General features: G+C 41.0%; 1 protein-coding gene across 1 annotated transcript in view; it reads left to right on the plus strand.

The window, feature by feature from the left end:
- Window positions 1-17,213, plus strand: part of alpha-PheRS (phenylalanine--tRNA ligase alpha subunit) — a 108,862-nt gene that overhangs the window by 69,198 nt on the left and 22,451 nt on the right. Inside the window, exons 11-13 of the mRNA XM_068362282.1 lie at window positions 1,683-1,861; window positions 9,208-9,350; window positions 9,746-9,901. Coding sequence (XP_068218383.1) covers window positions 1,683-1,861; window positions 9,208-9,350; window positions 9,746-9,901 — 478 coding nt within the window. The remainder of the gene's footprint in view (window positions 1-1,682; window positions 1,862-9,207; window positions 9,351-9,745; window positions 9,902-17,213) is intronic.

Raw genomic sequence — 17,213 nt, forward strand, 5'->3', positions numbered from 1 at the left:
GGAATATTGCTTATTTCATGTATCTGTCTCACAGTTAACTATCATGTGCATACAAAATATGAAAAAAATTAAACATTATTGAAATTAATCTAGTATTCCTTTTATTTGCATGTTACTTTCTTTAGTTGTCTGTTTTACACCTTTATCATGTCCAGATATAATCATAGCATAATTTTTTATTATTTTATTCAGATTAGATATTGTGCATGATTGTTAATGTGACGTGTGAATCTCTCTAGGTGTATTTTTTAATAGAGAACATTTACTATACAGTATTTAGCATTCATCTATTATTCATGCATGGTAATGAGTAAGTTTTGAATGATCCTGATGATGTGGATTGAATAACTTTTTAGGGTAAGATAAGAACAAAGTTAAGGTTATGTGAGGCATGGAAGTTGGTGCTGGGATCAGCTGATTTTTAATATATGAAATTCTCTTTACTTTCATTAGAAATTTCAGTGTACAGAAATTTTTATGATTAATATTTAAAATTTTTCTTGTATCATTTTGCCCTCTACATAGGCCTAAACTGCTTTATCATGGTCTTAACGATATTCCTCTTTGCCTACATATGTTGGTGCGTTGTTTTAACATTTATTTCAAATTAAAGGATAGCTTTTCTCTATAATTCTATGCCCTACCCCAAAGTAACAATGATTTAGGATTGTTTGTCATATGTTTTTAATGTAGTCCCTTCCACATTTATGTAAATCATAATCTGTCACTTTTCATGATAGTAGACTCAAGATGTTAATCGTCATTACATAGAGTGCAGTCTATTTGTTTAACCAGGAATTTAGTTACAAATAACTGTACCTTTCTATGTTGGGTTACATATGCCAATCCAATATAATCTTAAAGGCTTATAATTTTATTGATTTTGGGGGAACTTTTCTTCCTTATATGCTAATTGAGTTTTAGTAGTAAATATGATAAATATTTGTCTTTTATTTTAAAATTTATAGTGCAGCTTTATGAATTATAGTTTTATGTTACTGTTAGAATCATATTATCCCTCACTTTTTCTCCTTTTTTTAAAACATGTTTTTTTAATTTCTTCAAATAATTTCCCTATTTATTATATATCTTCCTGCTTGATATCATCCTTTTCTTTTTAGCTTATATCATTACTTTTGAATACTAGCATTGAACGATTTAGAATAGAAATCATTCTCAAAGGGTATTATAGTTTGTACTCAATAATTTTTAAAAAAGTTTATGAAATTTGCTCTCTCTCTCTCTCTCTCTCTCTCTCTCTCTCTCTCTCTCTCTCTCTCTCTCTCTCTCTCTCTCTCTCTCTCTCTCTCTCTCTCTCTCTCTCTCTCTCTCTGTTTTTTTATTTTTCTTTCTTTTTTGGTGGTCTTCTTTTCTTTGACAGAACAATTAATGATAATATTTTCCTAATGATAACCTTGGAATGTCATAGAATACCGTAAGTCTACTTGCACTTAAATCACTTTGTACTCTTGTACAGTCTATCAAACTATTATTCTCACCCATTTTCTCTTCCATGATGTACATATTAAGAAGTTTTCATTCTTTAAAGCTTCTCATATCCATCTTCCTTTAACTTATAAAAACATCGGCATGAATCATAAATACGCAAAATTTTGACTCATCACATTAGTATATTTATGACTGTTTTCAACCATCTAACACTTTGCTCTTTAATTACTCAGGTTTAGACGAAAAGAACAATCATCATCTGGGGGAGGTGTGACTGTAGAAGCCCTCACAAAACGTCAGGAGCTGATTCTAGATAGACTCTCTGCCCTCCAGTCCAAAGTTGCTCACATAGCTTCAAAAATGGGCATCACTTTAGAAGAATCTGTTGCCTCTCGACCCTCTCAAGCTACTGGTTAGTTTAAATTTTTTCTTTTGTGCAATACAAGCCTTCGACCTTTAATAGGGGTATGACTCCAGCGAACCTTGAATAGCTGTTAAGCTTTTTAATGAGGTAAAAACTGCTGGCTGTCAGGTGGCGGATAGTCCCCGCCCACCAAACAGGTAGCATTACTTTCACTTTGATTTCAGCTGGCTTTCTCCTCTGACTGTTTTAATCTTGCTTTTTCTTTGTTTGAATAAATGGTCTTGCAGACAGTCATGTTCGAGGGATATTAATGAAAGAAGCCAAGGATATGCAGTTTCTCCTAATAACTGTATTTGTTTACAGTTTCTTTTGCTGCTTGCCACCATTATCCAACATACTTGTTCTTGTTAGGCATTATATCGGTTGCTTTTCTATCCCTCGTGTGTGTGGTGATGACAACGATGTGAACCTAAGGATGTTGGCTTTCCTTGGATATTGATGATGCTTCGTTGGAAGACGAGTTCCTCCGCGTATGATTGCAAATAGGAGAGGCCCCGACCTTCTCAACTTCATTGTCTACTGATTCTGAAAGGTGTTAAGGATGCTCATCTGGCTGTGCTATTGTAGCCTCTTCCCCATAAGAGCATTGTCATTGGCTGGTACGACTCTGGAGAAAACAAACTTCTCCCTTGTCACATCTCTGATTAGTCTTCTTTAGCACCTCTGAAGAAGAATGCATATAAGACATCATAAAAGGAGGCCAGGAAGTCTGATCGATAGGAGGTGCATATGTGTAACTCCTACCATTTCTCTCCTTGTGTGAGACATTGTTGGTTCCAGGAACCTGCCTCTTTGAGTGAGTGGCGAGGATTATCCCATAGCGGGAAGAAACATCAAGGCAAACAACAAAAGGAGTATCTGGATACTTGGTTGAAGTCTTCTATTGAAAAATAGAATCGATAAATAGAATAGAAACATACTTTAATACATACATATACCAAACACTTACCCCAATTTTGGGGGGGTAGCCAACATCAAATAAATGAAACAAAAAAGGGAACCTCTCCTCTCTACATTCCTCCCAGCCTGACAAGGGACTCAACCGAGTTCGGCTGGTACTGCTAGGGTGCCACAGCCCACCCTCCCCCGTTATCCACCACAGATGAAGCTTCATAACGCTGATTCCCCTACTGCTGCTACCTTTGTGGTTATCCAAGACACCGGAGGAAGCAGCAGGGACTACTGGAACTGGGTCACAATCGCTCGCCATTTATTCCTATTTCTAGCACGCTCTTTTGCCTCTCTTACATCTATCCTCCTATCGCCTAGAGCTTTCTTCACTCCATCCATCCACCCAAACCTTGGCCTTCCTCTTGTACTTCTCCCATCAACTCTTGCATTCATCACCTTCTTTAGCAGACAGCCATTTTCCATTCTCTCAACATGGCCAAATCACCTCAACACATCCATATCCACTCTAGCTGCTAACTCATTTCTTACACCCGTTCTCACCCTCACTACTTCGTTCCTAACCCTATTTACTCGAGATACACCAGCCATAATCCTCAGACACTCCATCTCAATCACATTCAATTTCTGTCTCTTCGTCACTTTCATTCCCCACAACTCCGATCCATACATCACAGTTGGTACAATCACTTTCTCATACAGAACTCTCTTTACATTCATGCACAACCCTCTATTTTTTACTACTCCCTTCACTGCCCCCAACACCTTGCATCCTTCATTCACTCTCTGACGTACATCTGCTTCCACTCTAACATTTGCTGCGACAACAGACCCCAAGTACTTGAACTGATCCACCTCCTCAAGTAACTCTCCATTCAACATGACATTCAACCTCGCACCACCTTCCCTTCCCGTACATCTCATAACCTTACTCTTACCTACATTAACTCTCAACTTCTTTCTCTCACACACCCTTCCAAATTCTATCACTAATCGGTCAAGCTTCTCTTCTGTGTCTGCAACCAGTACAGTATCATCCGCAAACAACAACTGATTTACCTCCCATTCATGGTCATTCTCGTCTACCAGTTTCAATCCTCGTCCAAGCACTCGAGCATTCACCTCTCTCACCACTCCATCAACATACAAGTTAAACAACCATGGCGACATCACACATCCCTGTCTCAGCCCCACCCTCACCGGAACCAATCGCTCACTTCATTTCCTAACATAACACATGCTTTACTACCTTTGTAGAAACTTTTCACTGCTTGTAACAACCTTCCACCAACTCCATATAACCTCATCACATTCCACATTGCTTCCCTATCAACTCTATCATATGCTTTCTCCAGATCCATAAATCGCTCACTTCATTTCCTAACATAACACATGCTTTACTACCTTTGTAGAAACTTTTCACTGCTTGTAACAACCTTCCACCAACTCCATATAACCTCATCACATTCCACATTGCTTCCCTATCAACTCTATCATACACTTTCTCCAGATCCATAAACGCAAAATACACCTCCTTACCTTTTGCTAAATATTTCTCGCATATCTGCCTAACTGTAAAAATCTGATTCATACAACCCCTACCTCTTCTAAAACCACCCTGTACTTCTAAGATTGCATTCTCTGTTTTATCCTTAATCCTATTAATCAGTACTCTACCATACACTTTTCCAACTACACTCGACAAACTAATACCCCTTGAATTACAACACTCATGCACATCTTCCTAACCCTTATATAGTGATACAGTACACGCACAAACCCAATCTACTGGTACCATTGACAACATAAAACACATATTAAACAATCTCACCAACCATTCAAGTACAGTCACGCCCCCTTCCTTCAACATCTCAGCTCTCACACTGTCCATACCAGATCCTTTTCCTACTCTCGTTTCATCTAGTGCTCTCCTTACTTCCTCTCTTTTAATCTCTCTCTCATTCTCATCTCCCATCACCGGCACCTCAACACCTGCAACAGCAATTATATCTGCCTCCCTATTATCCTCAACATTCAGTAAACTTTCAAAATATTCCGCCCACCCTTTTCCTTGCCTCCTCTCCTTTTAACAACCTTCCATTTCCATCTTTCACTGTCTCTTCAATTCTTGAACCAGCCTTCCTTTCTCTTCACTTCTTTCCAAAACTACTTCTTATTCTCTTCATATGAATGACCCAATCCCTGACCCCACCTCAGGTCAGCTGCCCTCTTTGCCTCACTTACCTCGCGCTTTACTTCCATATTTTTGTCTCTATATTTATCATACTTCTCTACACTATTACTCTGCAGCCATTCTTCAAAAGCCCTCTTTTTCTCTTCAACTTTTACCTTCACTCCTTCATTCCACCATTCACTGCCCTTCCTCATGCTGCCTCCAACAAATTTCTTCGTGACACACATCACTTGCAATCCCAACAAAATTTTCTTTTACTAACTTCCACTCCTCCTCTAAATTACCAGTTTCTCTTACATTCAATTTATCATATTCTATTTTCAACCTTTCTTGATATTTACATTTTACCCATGGTTTTATTTGCTCTTCAACCCTCACTAGCTTCCTTTTACATCCACCTACTCTATTTCCCCACTCTTTTGCCATGGCACCAGCAGCCCGTTGAGATACTACCGCTAGAGAGTTATGGGGTCCTTTGACTGGCCAGACAGTATTACATTGGATCCTTCTCTCTGGTTACGGTTCTTTTCCTTTGCCTACCTATACACCGAATAGTCTGGCCTTATTCTTTACAGATTCTCCTCTGTCCTCATACACCTGACAACACTGAGATTATCAAACAATTCTTCTTCTTCTAAGGGTCTAACTACTGCTCTGTAATTGTGCAGTGGCTACTTTCCTCTTGGTAAGGGTAGAAGAGAGACTTTAGCTATGGTAAGCAGCTCTTCTAGGAGAAGGACACTCCATAATCAAACCATTGTTCTCTAGTCTTGGGTAGTGCCATAGCCTCTGTACCATGGTCTTCCACTGTCTTGGGTTAGAGTTCTCTTGCTTGAGGGTGCACTCAGGCACACTATTCTATCTAATTTCTCTTCCTCTTGTTATTTAAAGTTTTTATAGTTTATTTAGGAAATATTTATTTTAATGTTACTTTTCTCAAAATATTTTATTTTTCCTAGTTTCCTTTCCTCACTGGGCTATTTTCCCTGTTGGGGCCCCTGGGCTTTTAGCATCCTGCTTTTCCAACTAAGGTTGTCGCTTAGCAAATAATAATAATAATAATAATTAATTTTCCTTCCACCAAAAAATGTGCATGTCTTTCAATCTTCCATTAAAGCCCTTTCTACCACTCTTCTATTTGCCACTCTTACCCATGTTTACTTGTTTTTATCCTTCTTTTTGAAAAATCTAGAACTTATCACCATCTCTTGCTCAACACACATATCTACCAGTCTCTCACCACTCTCATTTTCACCTGGTACGCCATACTTCCCAATGACACCTTCTACCTCTCCAGCGCCCACTCTAGCATTTAAGTCACCCATGACAACTACATAATTCCTTCTACCCAGTCCTTCTACACACCTAGTTAATTCATTCCAGAACTCATTCCGCTCTTCACTTTTCTCACAACCTGGCCCATACGCACTGACAAAACCCCAACATTCCCTACCCAACCTAACCCTTACCCACATTAACCTAGATGGTATCTCCTTCCATTCCACTACTTTACCTGTCATCCATTCACTCAGCAATAAAGCAACACCTTCTCTTGCTCTTCCCCTTTCAATCCCAGACACTCTACCAGACATTTCACTTCACCTTTCCCTTTTATCTTTGTCTCACACAAAGCAAATATATCCATCCTTCTATTCCTAAACATACTTCCAATCTCACATCTTTTACTCTCTATCGTATTACATCCACGCACATTCAAACACCCCAAAACTAGAGTGCGGGGAGCAGTCATTCTCCCCCCAGCTCCACCTATTTGATGTCTCGCAGGATTATAATACAGGAGAGGGAGTTCCCAGCCCCCTCGTCCAATATTAAACACAATAATGTCTAATGAAATACTGTATAAGGCTTAATATTGAACTAAAAATTAAATACTTTATGAAGATTTAAAAATGAACTACTAGTATGCGATTGCGGGAGCGAGCACACACGTGCACAGAGAAAGAGATAGAACGATTTCGCATGAAAACCAATAATAATGGCTGAAAAGTAGCTACTCAAGTCGTGTTGCAAACCTAGCATCCTTATGGGACAGTTAGCAGTTGTGACATAAGTCTAGGTGAAGTAGAATATCTGGCCATTCTCCTCTTCCTTTTTATCCTTTGGGGTGAAGCAGTTTTTCTGTTTTATGCTGGATTTGGCACTAGATGCAGGCGAGACTCATGACTTAGTAACTTTTCTTTACAGACAAGTCCTGTATTGAAGTATCTCTGCCATTCTCCCAGACTAGGGAAGGATGAATGAAATGTATGCATCTCATTTCTCATAATGACCGTACATTCAGACAGAACTTCTATGACCAGTATAAGTCTCTTGGTAGCGGCCTAGACATCTTCATGCTCAGACTGTTTGGAGGTTGAGAGGAGTCATCACTTTATTATCTCCAAGACCAAATTGCATTGACATTCCCTGGGTCAGTAAACCAGCCAGATTGGTCTTCGGGACTTCCTCCCCCCCAAGGATGAGTGTGCTGTTAAAGGTTGAAGATTTTTATTATGGATAGGTACAAATCACAAATTTTTTAATCGATTTGTATTTTTCCTAACTATACAAAGCTGAGACCTTTTGAGTTACACTGCCCTACTTCAATCACCCCACAAGTTCTAGATCAAATGCCTACCCTGCCTACCTTCTGCCCAATAGTCAGTTTTGTTTACCTCATTAAAGAAGTTTAACAGCCTTTCCATCTTCGCTGAAGTCATACTCCTATTAAGGGTCTTAGGTGTGTAGTAAAAATATAAAATGATTGAAAGAATTTGTGATATGGTTATAATTATAATTAGCAGTTATTTATTTTATTAATACCTAGCTCATAGACATATGATTTGTTTTTGAATCGGGTGAAAATTGGAGCAAGAGAAATTAAAGTTATGTACAGTAGTGGGTTGAGAGGATACCATAGGGGATGGATAAAAATTAAAGGCAAGATGCAATGTAACTATGGGCCAGAGGAATACTATAGAGAACTTTGAGTAGAACCCACATTGTTTCTCTGTGTTTCATTATAGCATGTACTTGTAACATCTCATTTGGATTACTGTACAGAACATTTCTGTAGCTTCATAGCTTACAGTAATTAAACAATATTTTTTTCAAACTAATTTTATAAAGTAAACCCTATTAATCTTAAGACGCTGTTATCTTCATCACATCAGCTTGTTATAGCTAGAAAAGACACTCAATGTGCATTTCTGTACCCTCATCTAAGACTTCACATTATCGTTTGTTTTGTAGTTCCTAGTTCATCTCTTCGCTCTCCCAGAACCCCTTGGATGGCTATTAGCATTTTGCCAACCATTTTTGGGCACACTTCTGGTTTTGTCTTAATTTCGACCTGCATAGTGATGAATAATTTAGTCGTCAAGTATTCTCATTATGATCGAAATCAGTTAATCTGAATCTGAGGCCTGTACCCCAGACATGTTTATCATTGGTTATATAACTTGAAGTTTGCTTTAGCTTGTAAGTTTTAGAAATTTAAAGTTTATATGTAGATTTAATGTTATAAATTTCATTTGCTAGATGTTGAAATGAAATTAGAAGTAAATAGCAACCTGATGATATATGGATTGTTGTATGAAGAACGTCTAGCTCTAAGTTATAGAGAAAAGGTTTTTGTTATCTAATAACATACTAGATTTGACTACTCGACTTCAAACTTCTGTATTTTTTGTTTTAGAAAGCATATACACTATAAATGAGATGCTTTGTGTCGTAAATAACTAATTGCATAATTTCCATATACAAATTTTGCAGTCCTTGCACTGTCAAAGTATCTTCTTTTCTCTTTAAGAGAAGTGCAGTCATATGAAGCCAATCACATAGAAATCTTGCTTTAAAACAATACTACTTGAAATTTGTATGTTATATATTGCGCATTTTATTATGACTGGTAACCTCAATAGTAGTTTTACTACATGTACTTTGAAAGTACGAAAAAATTATTTATTTTTTGTATGTATAGAAGGATTAAGTAACTAAATAATTTTGATGAATAATAATCTTCGTCCCACATTGCCACACAAACCTGTGCATAGCTGAAGTTTGCTTTTTAGCCATGGAATAGGTAGTTCCAAAAATTTTTTTTTTCATGGGTTTCAAAATCTCATCTTACTTCATGTAAATTATAAATTTAATGCTCATAGCAGTTCCGATTACTCAAACATAATTAGTTCGTATCATGAAATAAATGCGTAACTAATTTTTTTTACAGGTATTCCAAAGCCTGGTGAGCTTTTTGATATTGTGATTTATGCAGATCCTCGGCGTCCTCCTTATAGTATTCGTGTTTTGGCAAATGTGATCTCTTCTAAGTTAAAAACCTGTATGCGAGTCCATTGTCATTCCACTGTAAAGGTAAGCAGAATTATTTATTGATATATAGTATGATTACTTTTGGTTCTTGAAGTATATTACAATACATGATTGTAATGTCTAATATTATTCAAGTCTTCCAAATACTTGTATTGCATAGTGAGGCATTCTTATCTCATTTATTTCTTTGTAACTGAGGCATAACAATATTTAGCTAATTAATATAGAAATAAGTAGGAAAAATTTTATTCTTCAGACATGATCTAATTTTTAGATAATTTTTTTACTCTTTAATTTAGATATGATACTCATGGTTTAATAGCTGGGATTTTGCCAAGGTAAAGCTTCAACATACTTTCTCTGTATAATTTGTATTTCTTCAACCACATTTTTTTTTTATTTAAGTTAAGTACTGTTAATGTACATATAATTTACAGGAAGTTTCTGAGAAGCTCCAACAGTTTTGGGGTGAAAATTCAGGAGTCGATAGAAGTGTCTGCGATGTTTGTCTCACTCTAGTTTGGAGACAGAATGGTGATAGTCCGACATCCCTCTTACCATCCCTATCAGTCTCTCCTCTTTCAGCTACTCAGGTGATGTTTTAATGTATCAGCAATTTTCAATTTTCACAAGAATGTAATTAGATTTATAAGATTTTTTAATGGAGAAAAGATTAAAATGAATGAAAAGCAAACAGGTTAAAATATAAGAATATTAATAACTGGAGTAAAATTATATACACAATAGTTAATATTAAGTTAATTACTCCTTACACTTAATTTAAACTTCTAAGAAAACTAGGAAACATCGCACAGTACTATAGTATCCAGTCTTTGCTAAATGATGTGTCAAGTAATGATAGGTAAATTTTCAATCCCATCTCTGCAGAAATGAATTTATCACAAGCCCCAGAGCATTTTATGGGACATTTTAATAAATCATCGAGTACCAAGAATTATTTTTATCATGTGTTTGAATAACTTTCCTTTTCATTGATAAAAGAAAAGTAGAAATATATGCATTTTTAAATATTAAACTTAGCCGGTGAATATATAATAGCTGCAACTCTGCGGCTCGACAGACAACATACTTAAAAAAACTCGCGAGCGATCGCTATGCAGGTTGCGGGTGTGCCCACCAGCGCCAACTGTCGGCCAGATACCACTCTCGGATGTAAACAAAACCTTCAATTCTTCTCTGTCGACGTTGACGACAAGACGTACTTTTACTCGCTGTAGAACCTGGAGTTTTCCCATCATATTTGGTGAAGTACTTTAATTTGGTTTGAGCTTTCGCAGTACAGGTGTTTTCTTCAACGTAAACTCTTGAACTCTTTTTTTGAATCGGATTATTTGTTGATGACTTAGATCGTTTTTGGAATTTTCTTTGACTAATTCAAAATGGCTGACCCTTCTCAAGTTCCTAAGTTTCGAAAGTGTAATGCTAGGGACTGTAATAGGCGTCTTCCAAAGGCTTCTCTCGACCCTCATACTGTTTGTTCCAATTGTCGGGGTAAAACCTGTCAATTGGGAGATCGGTGTGAGGAATGCGTGGGCCTTTCGGAATTCGATTGGATCGAATTTGATAAATATACACGCAGACTAGAGAGAGATAGGGTAAGGAGAAGTTCATCTAGGTCCGTAGATTTTTCCTCTCCACATGCCCCTGAACCTAATCCTTCCCCTGTAGTGGTTGTTCCTAACCAACCCCCCTCCTAGCACTCAGGAGCCGTCTATGCAAGACATGTTGCGTGCTATTCATGCCTTGGGGGAGAGAGTTGAGGCTTTAGCAAGTGACCGTAATCAACTCATGGCTGACGTAAAGGAACTCAAGTGCCAAAGTGCCACGGCGGAAAGTGGGAAAGTGCTTAGTGTTACGCAAAGTGTTGTGAACAGTGTTGCGACCGAGGGTTCGTCTGTTCGTGCCTGTCGTTCACCTAGTCCGGGACCTCTTGCAAGCTCCCAAGCCCAGGGGAGAAGCAATGTCGTACGACTTATGGGTTCGAGAGGCCTTGATCAGCGAACAGACGTTCCCTCTTTGGTATCAGGCGTATCTCGTCAAGATCGCCCCTACCATAAGACGAGAGAGCCCATTTTTACCTCGTCGTCCGAAGCCGTTTCACGTAAGAAACCATGGAGCAAGGTCTCTAGACCTTTGAAACGCAAGTCGGTCCCTTCAGGACAAGTCCAACGTCCCGGATGTAGTCACTGGGACAGTTCGGACCCGTTGCCATCATCTGATGACTGCTCGCCGCCTAAGAAAGGCAAAGTTGTGCCGTCTCAGTCGCTAACCCCGTCTGTTACCGCACCCGTTTCCGTAGACCCTAAATGGGTTATACTGCAGGACATGCAGTCTAAGCTTGCGTCCCTTATGGAAGACTACAACGCAGAGAAGGTTTCCATTGAACCTAGCCGTTTTTCTCATGGAGACCCTGGCCGTCAGCCATCCAAGCGTTCTGTTTTGCGTCCTGTTGACGTTGATGTAGCTTTCTCGCGTCAACCAGTTGGGGTTGTACCTCCCCCGATGCGGTCCCGTGTGGATTTCCAGCCGCACGTTGACGTTAGGCAACTCACTGATGCGATTGGTGACGTTCAGGACGTTCACCAACCATCAAAGTTGACTTGTTTTGACGCGGTGCGTCAACTTCCGCAACCCAGTGCGGTGTTGACTGCACAACCCAGACGGTCTAAACAGTCTCGGGTGGACGCTGTGCGTCCTCGCGCACCTGTTGTTGTTGACAGTTCCCAGACTGTTCAGCAGTTTCAGGACGCTGCGTCCTGCTCCGTCACTTATGCACCAGTGCGGCCGGACGCTGCGGGTCAAACGTTGCCTACACCTTTGCCATTTTCTCATCAGTTATCAGATGAGGAACTTTCAGATGAGGACGTTGCTGAACCCCAGCCTGAGGATCAGCCTTCAGATTTAGATGAGCCTAGAGCAGTTCCACCATCTATGGACTTTAAAAAAGTCATGCTTGTTTTTAAAGAGTTGTTCCCTGAACACTTTATCTCTGTAGCTCCTCGTTCGCCGCCGTCTGAGTTTGTTTTAGGCGTTCCTGCTGCCACACCAGCCTTTACAAAACTCGTTCTCTCGCGCTCTTCCAAGAGAGCTTTACGGCTGTTAGGCGATTGGTTGGTAACCAAAAGGAGTTTAGGGAAGACGGCCTTTGCCTTCCCCCCATCTAAACTCTCGTCTAGATCGAGCGTCTGGTATGCCACGGGAGAAGTTCTCGGCTTGGGAGTTCCTGCCTCTGCCCAGGGCGACTTCTCAAGTCTTGTAGACTCTCCCCGTCGCCTTGCCATGAGACGCTCGAAGATTAGTTGGTCATCCTCAGACCTGGACCATCTACTTAAAGGCATCTTTAGGGCTTTTGAAGTTTTTAACTTCCTAGACTGGTGTTTGGGAGCCCTGAGTAGGAAAATCTCATCAGCCGATAGGGATGTCTCCTTACTCATCATGTCCTGCATGGACAAGGCCGTCCGCGATGGATCCAACGAGCTTGCCGCCTCATTCACGTCAGGAGTCCTAAAGAAACGAGAGTCTTTGTGCTCTTTTCTATCAGCAGGAGTGACGCCCTGTCAAAGATCTGAGCTACTCTTTGCGCCTTTGTCTAAGTTCTTGTTTCCTGAACTCTTAGTTAAGGAAATAGCCTTGTCTTTAGTGCAGAAAGACACCCACGATTTGGTTGCGTCCTCGGCTCGCAAAGTTCCCCCTTTGCCTGCCTTGTCTGCTAGACCTAGGATAGACACTCCAGCGTCCAGGTTTATTCCGCCCTTTCGTGGCAGAGCCCCCAGCAGGGGAGGTGCTCGTGCCGAAGGGAAGAGAGGAAAGAGGAAAGGATCCAAGTCCTCGCGGGGCAGAGTCTGACTGCCCGCAACTTCAGACAGCAGTAGGTGCCAGACTCAAGAACTTCTGGCAAGCCTGGGAGAAGAGAGGCGCAGATCAACAATCTGTGAGGTTGCTCAGAGAGGGGTACAAAATCCCTTTTGTACGCAGACCTCCTCTAGCGACGTCCCCCATCGATCTCTCTCCCAGGTACCGAGAGGAAGCAAAGAGACAAGCCCTGAAACTGGAAGTGTCTCTTTTACTAGAGAAGGGAGCGGTGGTCAAAGTCTTGGACCTTCAATCACCGGGGTTTTACAACCGTCTCTTCCTAGTACCAAAGAAGACAGGAGGTTGGAGACCGGTGCTAGACGTCAGTGCTCTGAATGTCTTTGTCACAAAGACGAAGTTCACCCTGGAGACCACAAAGTCAGTCTTAGCAGCGGTCAGAAAGGGAGACTGGATGGTCTCTCTCGACCTAAGGGACGCCTACTTCCACATCCCCATTCACTCAGATTCCCAACCTTTTCTGAGATTCGTCTTCGACGATGTGGTGTACCAGTTTCGGGTCCTGTGCTTTGGCCTAAGCACGGCTCCTCTCGTATTTATGAGGCTTATGAGGAATGTGGCAAAATTCCTCCATTTATCGGACATCCGAGCCTCCCTTTATTTGGACGACTGGCTTCTCCGAGCCTCTTCCAGTCATCGCTGTCTGAAGGATCTCAATTGGACTCTAGATCTGACCAAGGAATTGGGACTCCTAGTCAACTTGGAAAAGTCCCAGCTGATCCCATCCCAAACTATTCTGTATTTAGGGATGGAGATTCGCAGTCCAGTTTTTCGGGCTTTTCCATCGGCCCCCAGAATAGATCAAGCCCTGCTCGTCATCCAGAAGATGTTGAAGAGAGAACGTTGCTCAGTCAGGAATTGGATGAGCCTGGTAGGAACGCTATCATCCCTGGAGCAATTTGTCTCGCTAGGAAGGCTACACCTCCGACCTCTACAATTCCATCTAGCTTTTCACTGGAAAAAGGACAAGATGCTAGAGGCGGTCTCGATCCCGATTTCCGAAAAGATAAAGACTTGTCTGACTTGGTGGAAAGACAATATCAGTCTACGAGAAGGTCTTCCCCTAGCAGTTCAGAAACCCAACCACGTTCTCTTCTCAGACGCATCGGACTTGGGCTGGGGCGCGACGCTGGACGGTCGGGAATGCTCAGGTCTGTGGAACTCGAGTCAGAGGAGCATGCATATCAACAGCAAGGAGCTTTTGGCAGTTCACCTGGCCTTGATAAGCTTCGAGAGTCTCCTTCGAGGCAAGGTGGTGGAGGTCAACTCGGACAACACCACGGCCTTGGCGTACATTTCCAAACAGGGAGGTACCCACTCACTGACTCTGTACGAGATCGCAAGGGACCTGCTCATCTGGTCAAGAGATCGAGGCATCTCCCTAGTAACGAGATTCATCCAGGGCGACTTGAACGTTCTAGCAGATTGTCTCAGTCAGAAAGGTCAAGTAATTCCAACCGAATGGACCCTCCACAAGGATGTGTGCAAGAGACTTTGGGCGACTTGGGGTCAACCCACCATAGATCTCTTTGCAACCTCGATGACCAAGAGGCTTCCAATCTATTGCTCTCCAGTCCCAGACCCAGCAGCAATACATATAGATGCCTTTCTCCTAGACTGGTCTCACCTAGACCTTTACGCATTCCCACCATTCAAGATTGTCAACAAGGTACTGCAAAAGTTCGCCTCTCACGAAGGGACAAGGTTGACGTTAGTTGCTCCCCTCTGGCCCGCGAGAGAATGGTTCACCGAGGTACTTCGATGGCTGGTAGACTTCCCAAGAAGTCTTCCTCTAAGAGTAGACCTATTACGTCAGCCACACGTAAAGAAGGTACACCAAAGCCTCCACGCTCTTCGTCTGACTGCCTTCAGACTATCGAAAGACTCTCGAGAGCTAGAGGCTTTTCGAAGGAGGCAGCCAGTGCGATTGCAAGAGCGAGGAGAATTTCTACCATTAGAGTTTACCAATCGAAGTGGGAAATCTTCCGAGACTGGTGCAAGTCAGTATCTGTATCCTCGTCCAGTACCTCTGTAGCCCAAATCGCGGACTTTCTCTTATACCTGAGAAGAGTTCGCTCCCTTTCAGCTCCCACGATCAAGGGCTACAGGAGCATGTTGGCTTCGGTCTTCCGGCATAGAGGCTTAGATCTTTCCAACAATAAAGATCTACAAGATCTCCTTAAGTCTTTTGAGACCTCTAAGGAACGTCGTTTGGCTACACCTGGATGGAATTTAGACGTGGTCCTAAGATTCCTCATGTCAGACAGGTTCGAGCCTTTACATTCAGCCTCCCTGAAGGATCTCACTCTTAAGACTCTTTTCCTGGTGTGCTTGGCCTCAGCTAAAAGAGTCAGTGAGATTCATGCCTTCAGCAAGAACATCGGTTTTTCGACAGAAAAAGCCTCTTGTTCTCTTCAACTTGGTTTCCTAGCCAAGAATGAACTGCCTTCTCGTCTTTGGCCTAAATCTTTTGATATTCCTAGCTTATCAAAGATCGTGGGCAACGAGTTAGAGAGAGCATTATGCCCCGTTAGAGCTCTTAAGTTCTATTTAGCTCGTACTAAGCCTTTAAGAGGTAAATCTGAAGCGTTATGGTGTTCGGTTAAGAAACCATCCTTACCTATGTCAAAGAATGCTTTGTCATATTTTATCAGATTGTTAATACGAGAAGCTCATTCACACTTGAGTGAGGAAGACCGATCTTTGCTTAAGGTTAAGACGCACGAGATTAGAGCTATAGCAACTTCCGTGGCCTTTAAGCAAAATAGATCTCTGCAAAGTATCATGGACGCGACCTTTTGGAGAAGCAAGTCAGTGTTCGCGTCATTTTACTTGAAAGATGTCCAGACTCTTTACGAGGACTGCTACACACTGGGTCCATTCGTAGCAGCGAGTGCAGTAGTGGGTGAGGGCTCAACCACTACACTTCCCTAATTCCATATCCTTTTAATCTGTCTCTTGAAATGTTTTTAATATTGTTTTTTGGGTTGTACGGAAGGCTAAGAAGCCTTTCGCATCCTGGTTGATTTGGCGGGTGGTCAAAGTCATTTCTTGAGAGCGCCCAGATTAGGGGTTTGATGAGGTCCTGTTGTATGGGTTGCAGCCCTTGATACTTCAGCTCCTGGGAGTCTGTCAGCATCCTAAGAGGATCGCTGGGCTCCGTGAGGAAGACAGACTTAAAAGGCAGAGTAATCGTCTAAGTCGACTTCCTTACCAGGTACCTATTTATTTTGGTTTTGTTATATTGATAACTGTCAAAATGAAAAAACTCTTAGCTTATACGCTGTAAACATATTAACTCTGGTCTCTACCCACCTCCTTGGGTGTGAATCAGCTATTATATATTCACCGGCTAAGTTTATTATTTAAAAATGATATTTTAATTATAAAATAAATTTTTGAATATACTTACCCGGTGAATATATAAATTAAATGACCCTCCCTTCCTCCCCAATAGAGACGCAGCGGGACGAGAAGAATTGAAGGTTTTGTTTACATCCGAGAGTGGTATCTGGCCGACAGTTGGCGCTGGTGGGCACACCCGCAACCTGCATAGCGATCGCTCGCGAGTTTTTTTAAGTATGTTGTCTGTCGAGCCGCAGAGTTGCAGCTATTATATATTCACCGGGTAAGTATATTCAAAAATTTATTTTATAATTAAAATATCATAATTGATAAAAGGATGAAATTAGTGGATATAAAAATGTCATATGTGGCTGAAGGAAGTAAAATTCATTGACGTAAAATAAGCCTTATGGGATTCAAAGGTCAAGAAATGACTGATCAGTGTATTTTGTTTTGGGACTATTATTACTGAAAGAAAAAAAATTATTCAAATTATCAAAGAAACTAGTTCACTTTTTACATGATTTTTAGAAATTTCTCCATTGACAATCTGCAGCTAAATCAAGTCATCCATTTCATAGTGGTTTAATATTAAATGATAGCAAGTTGAAAAGGTGGAAGAAGTTAGTAAAAGAGCATTCCAACACCATGAAGCCCCTTTATAATGTA

This window comes from Palaemon carinicauda, chromosome 38 (assembly GCF_036898095.1).
Source record: "Palaemon carinicauda isolate YSFRI2023 chromosome 38, ASM3689809v2, whole genome shotgun sequence".
Classification (NCBI taxonomy): Eukaryota; Metazoa; Arthropoda; class Malacostraca; order Decapoda; family Palaemonidae; genus Palaemon; species Palaemon carinicauda.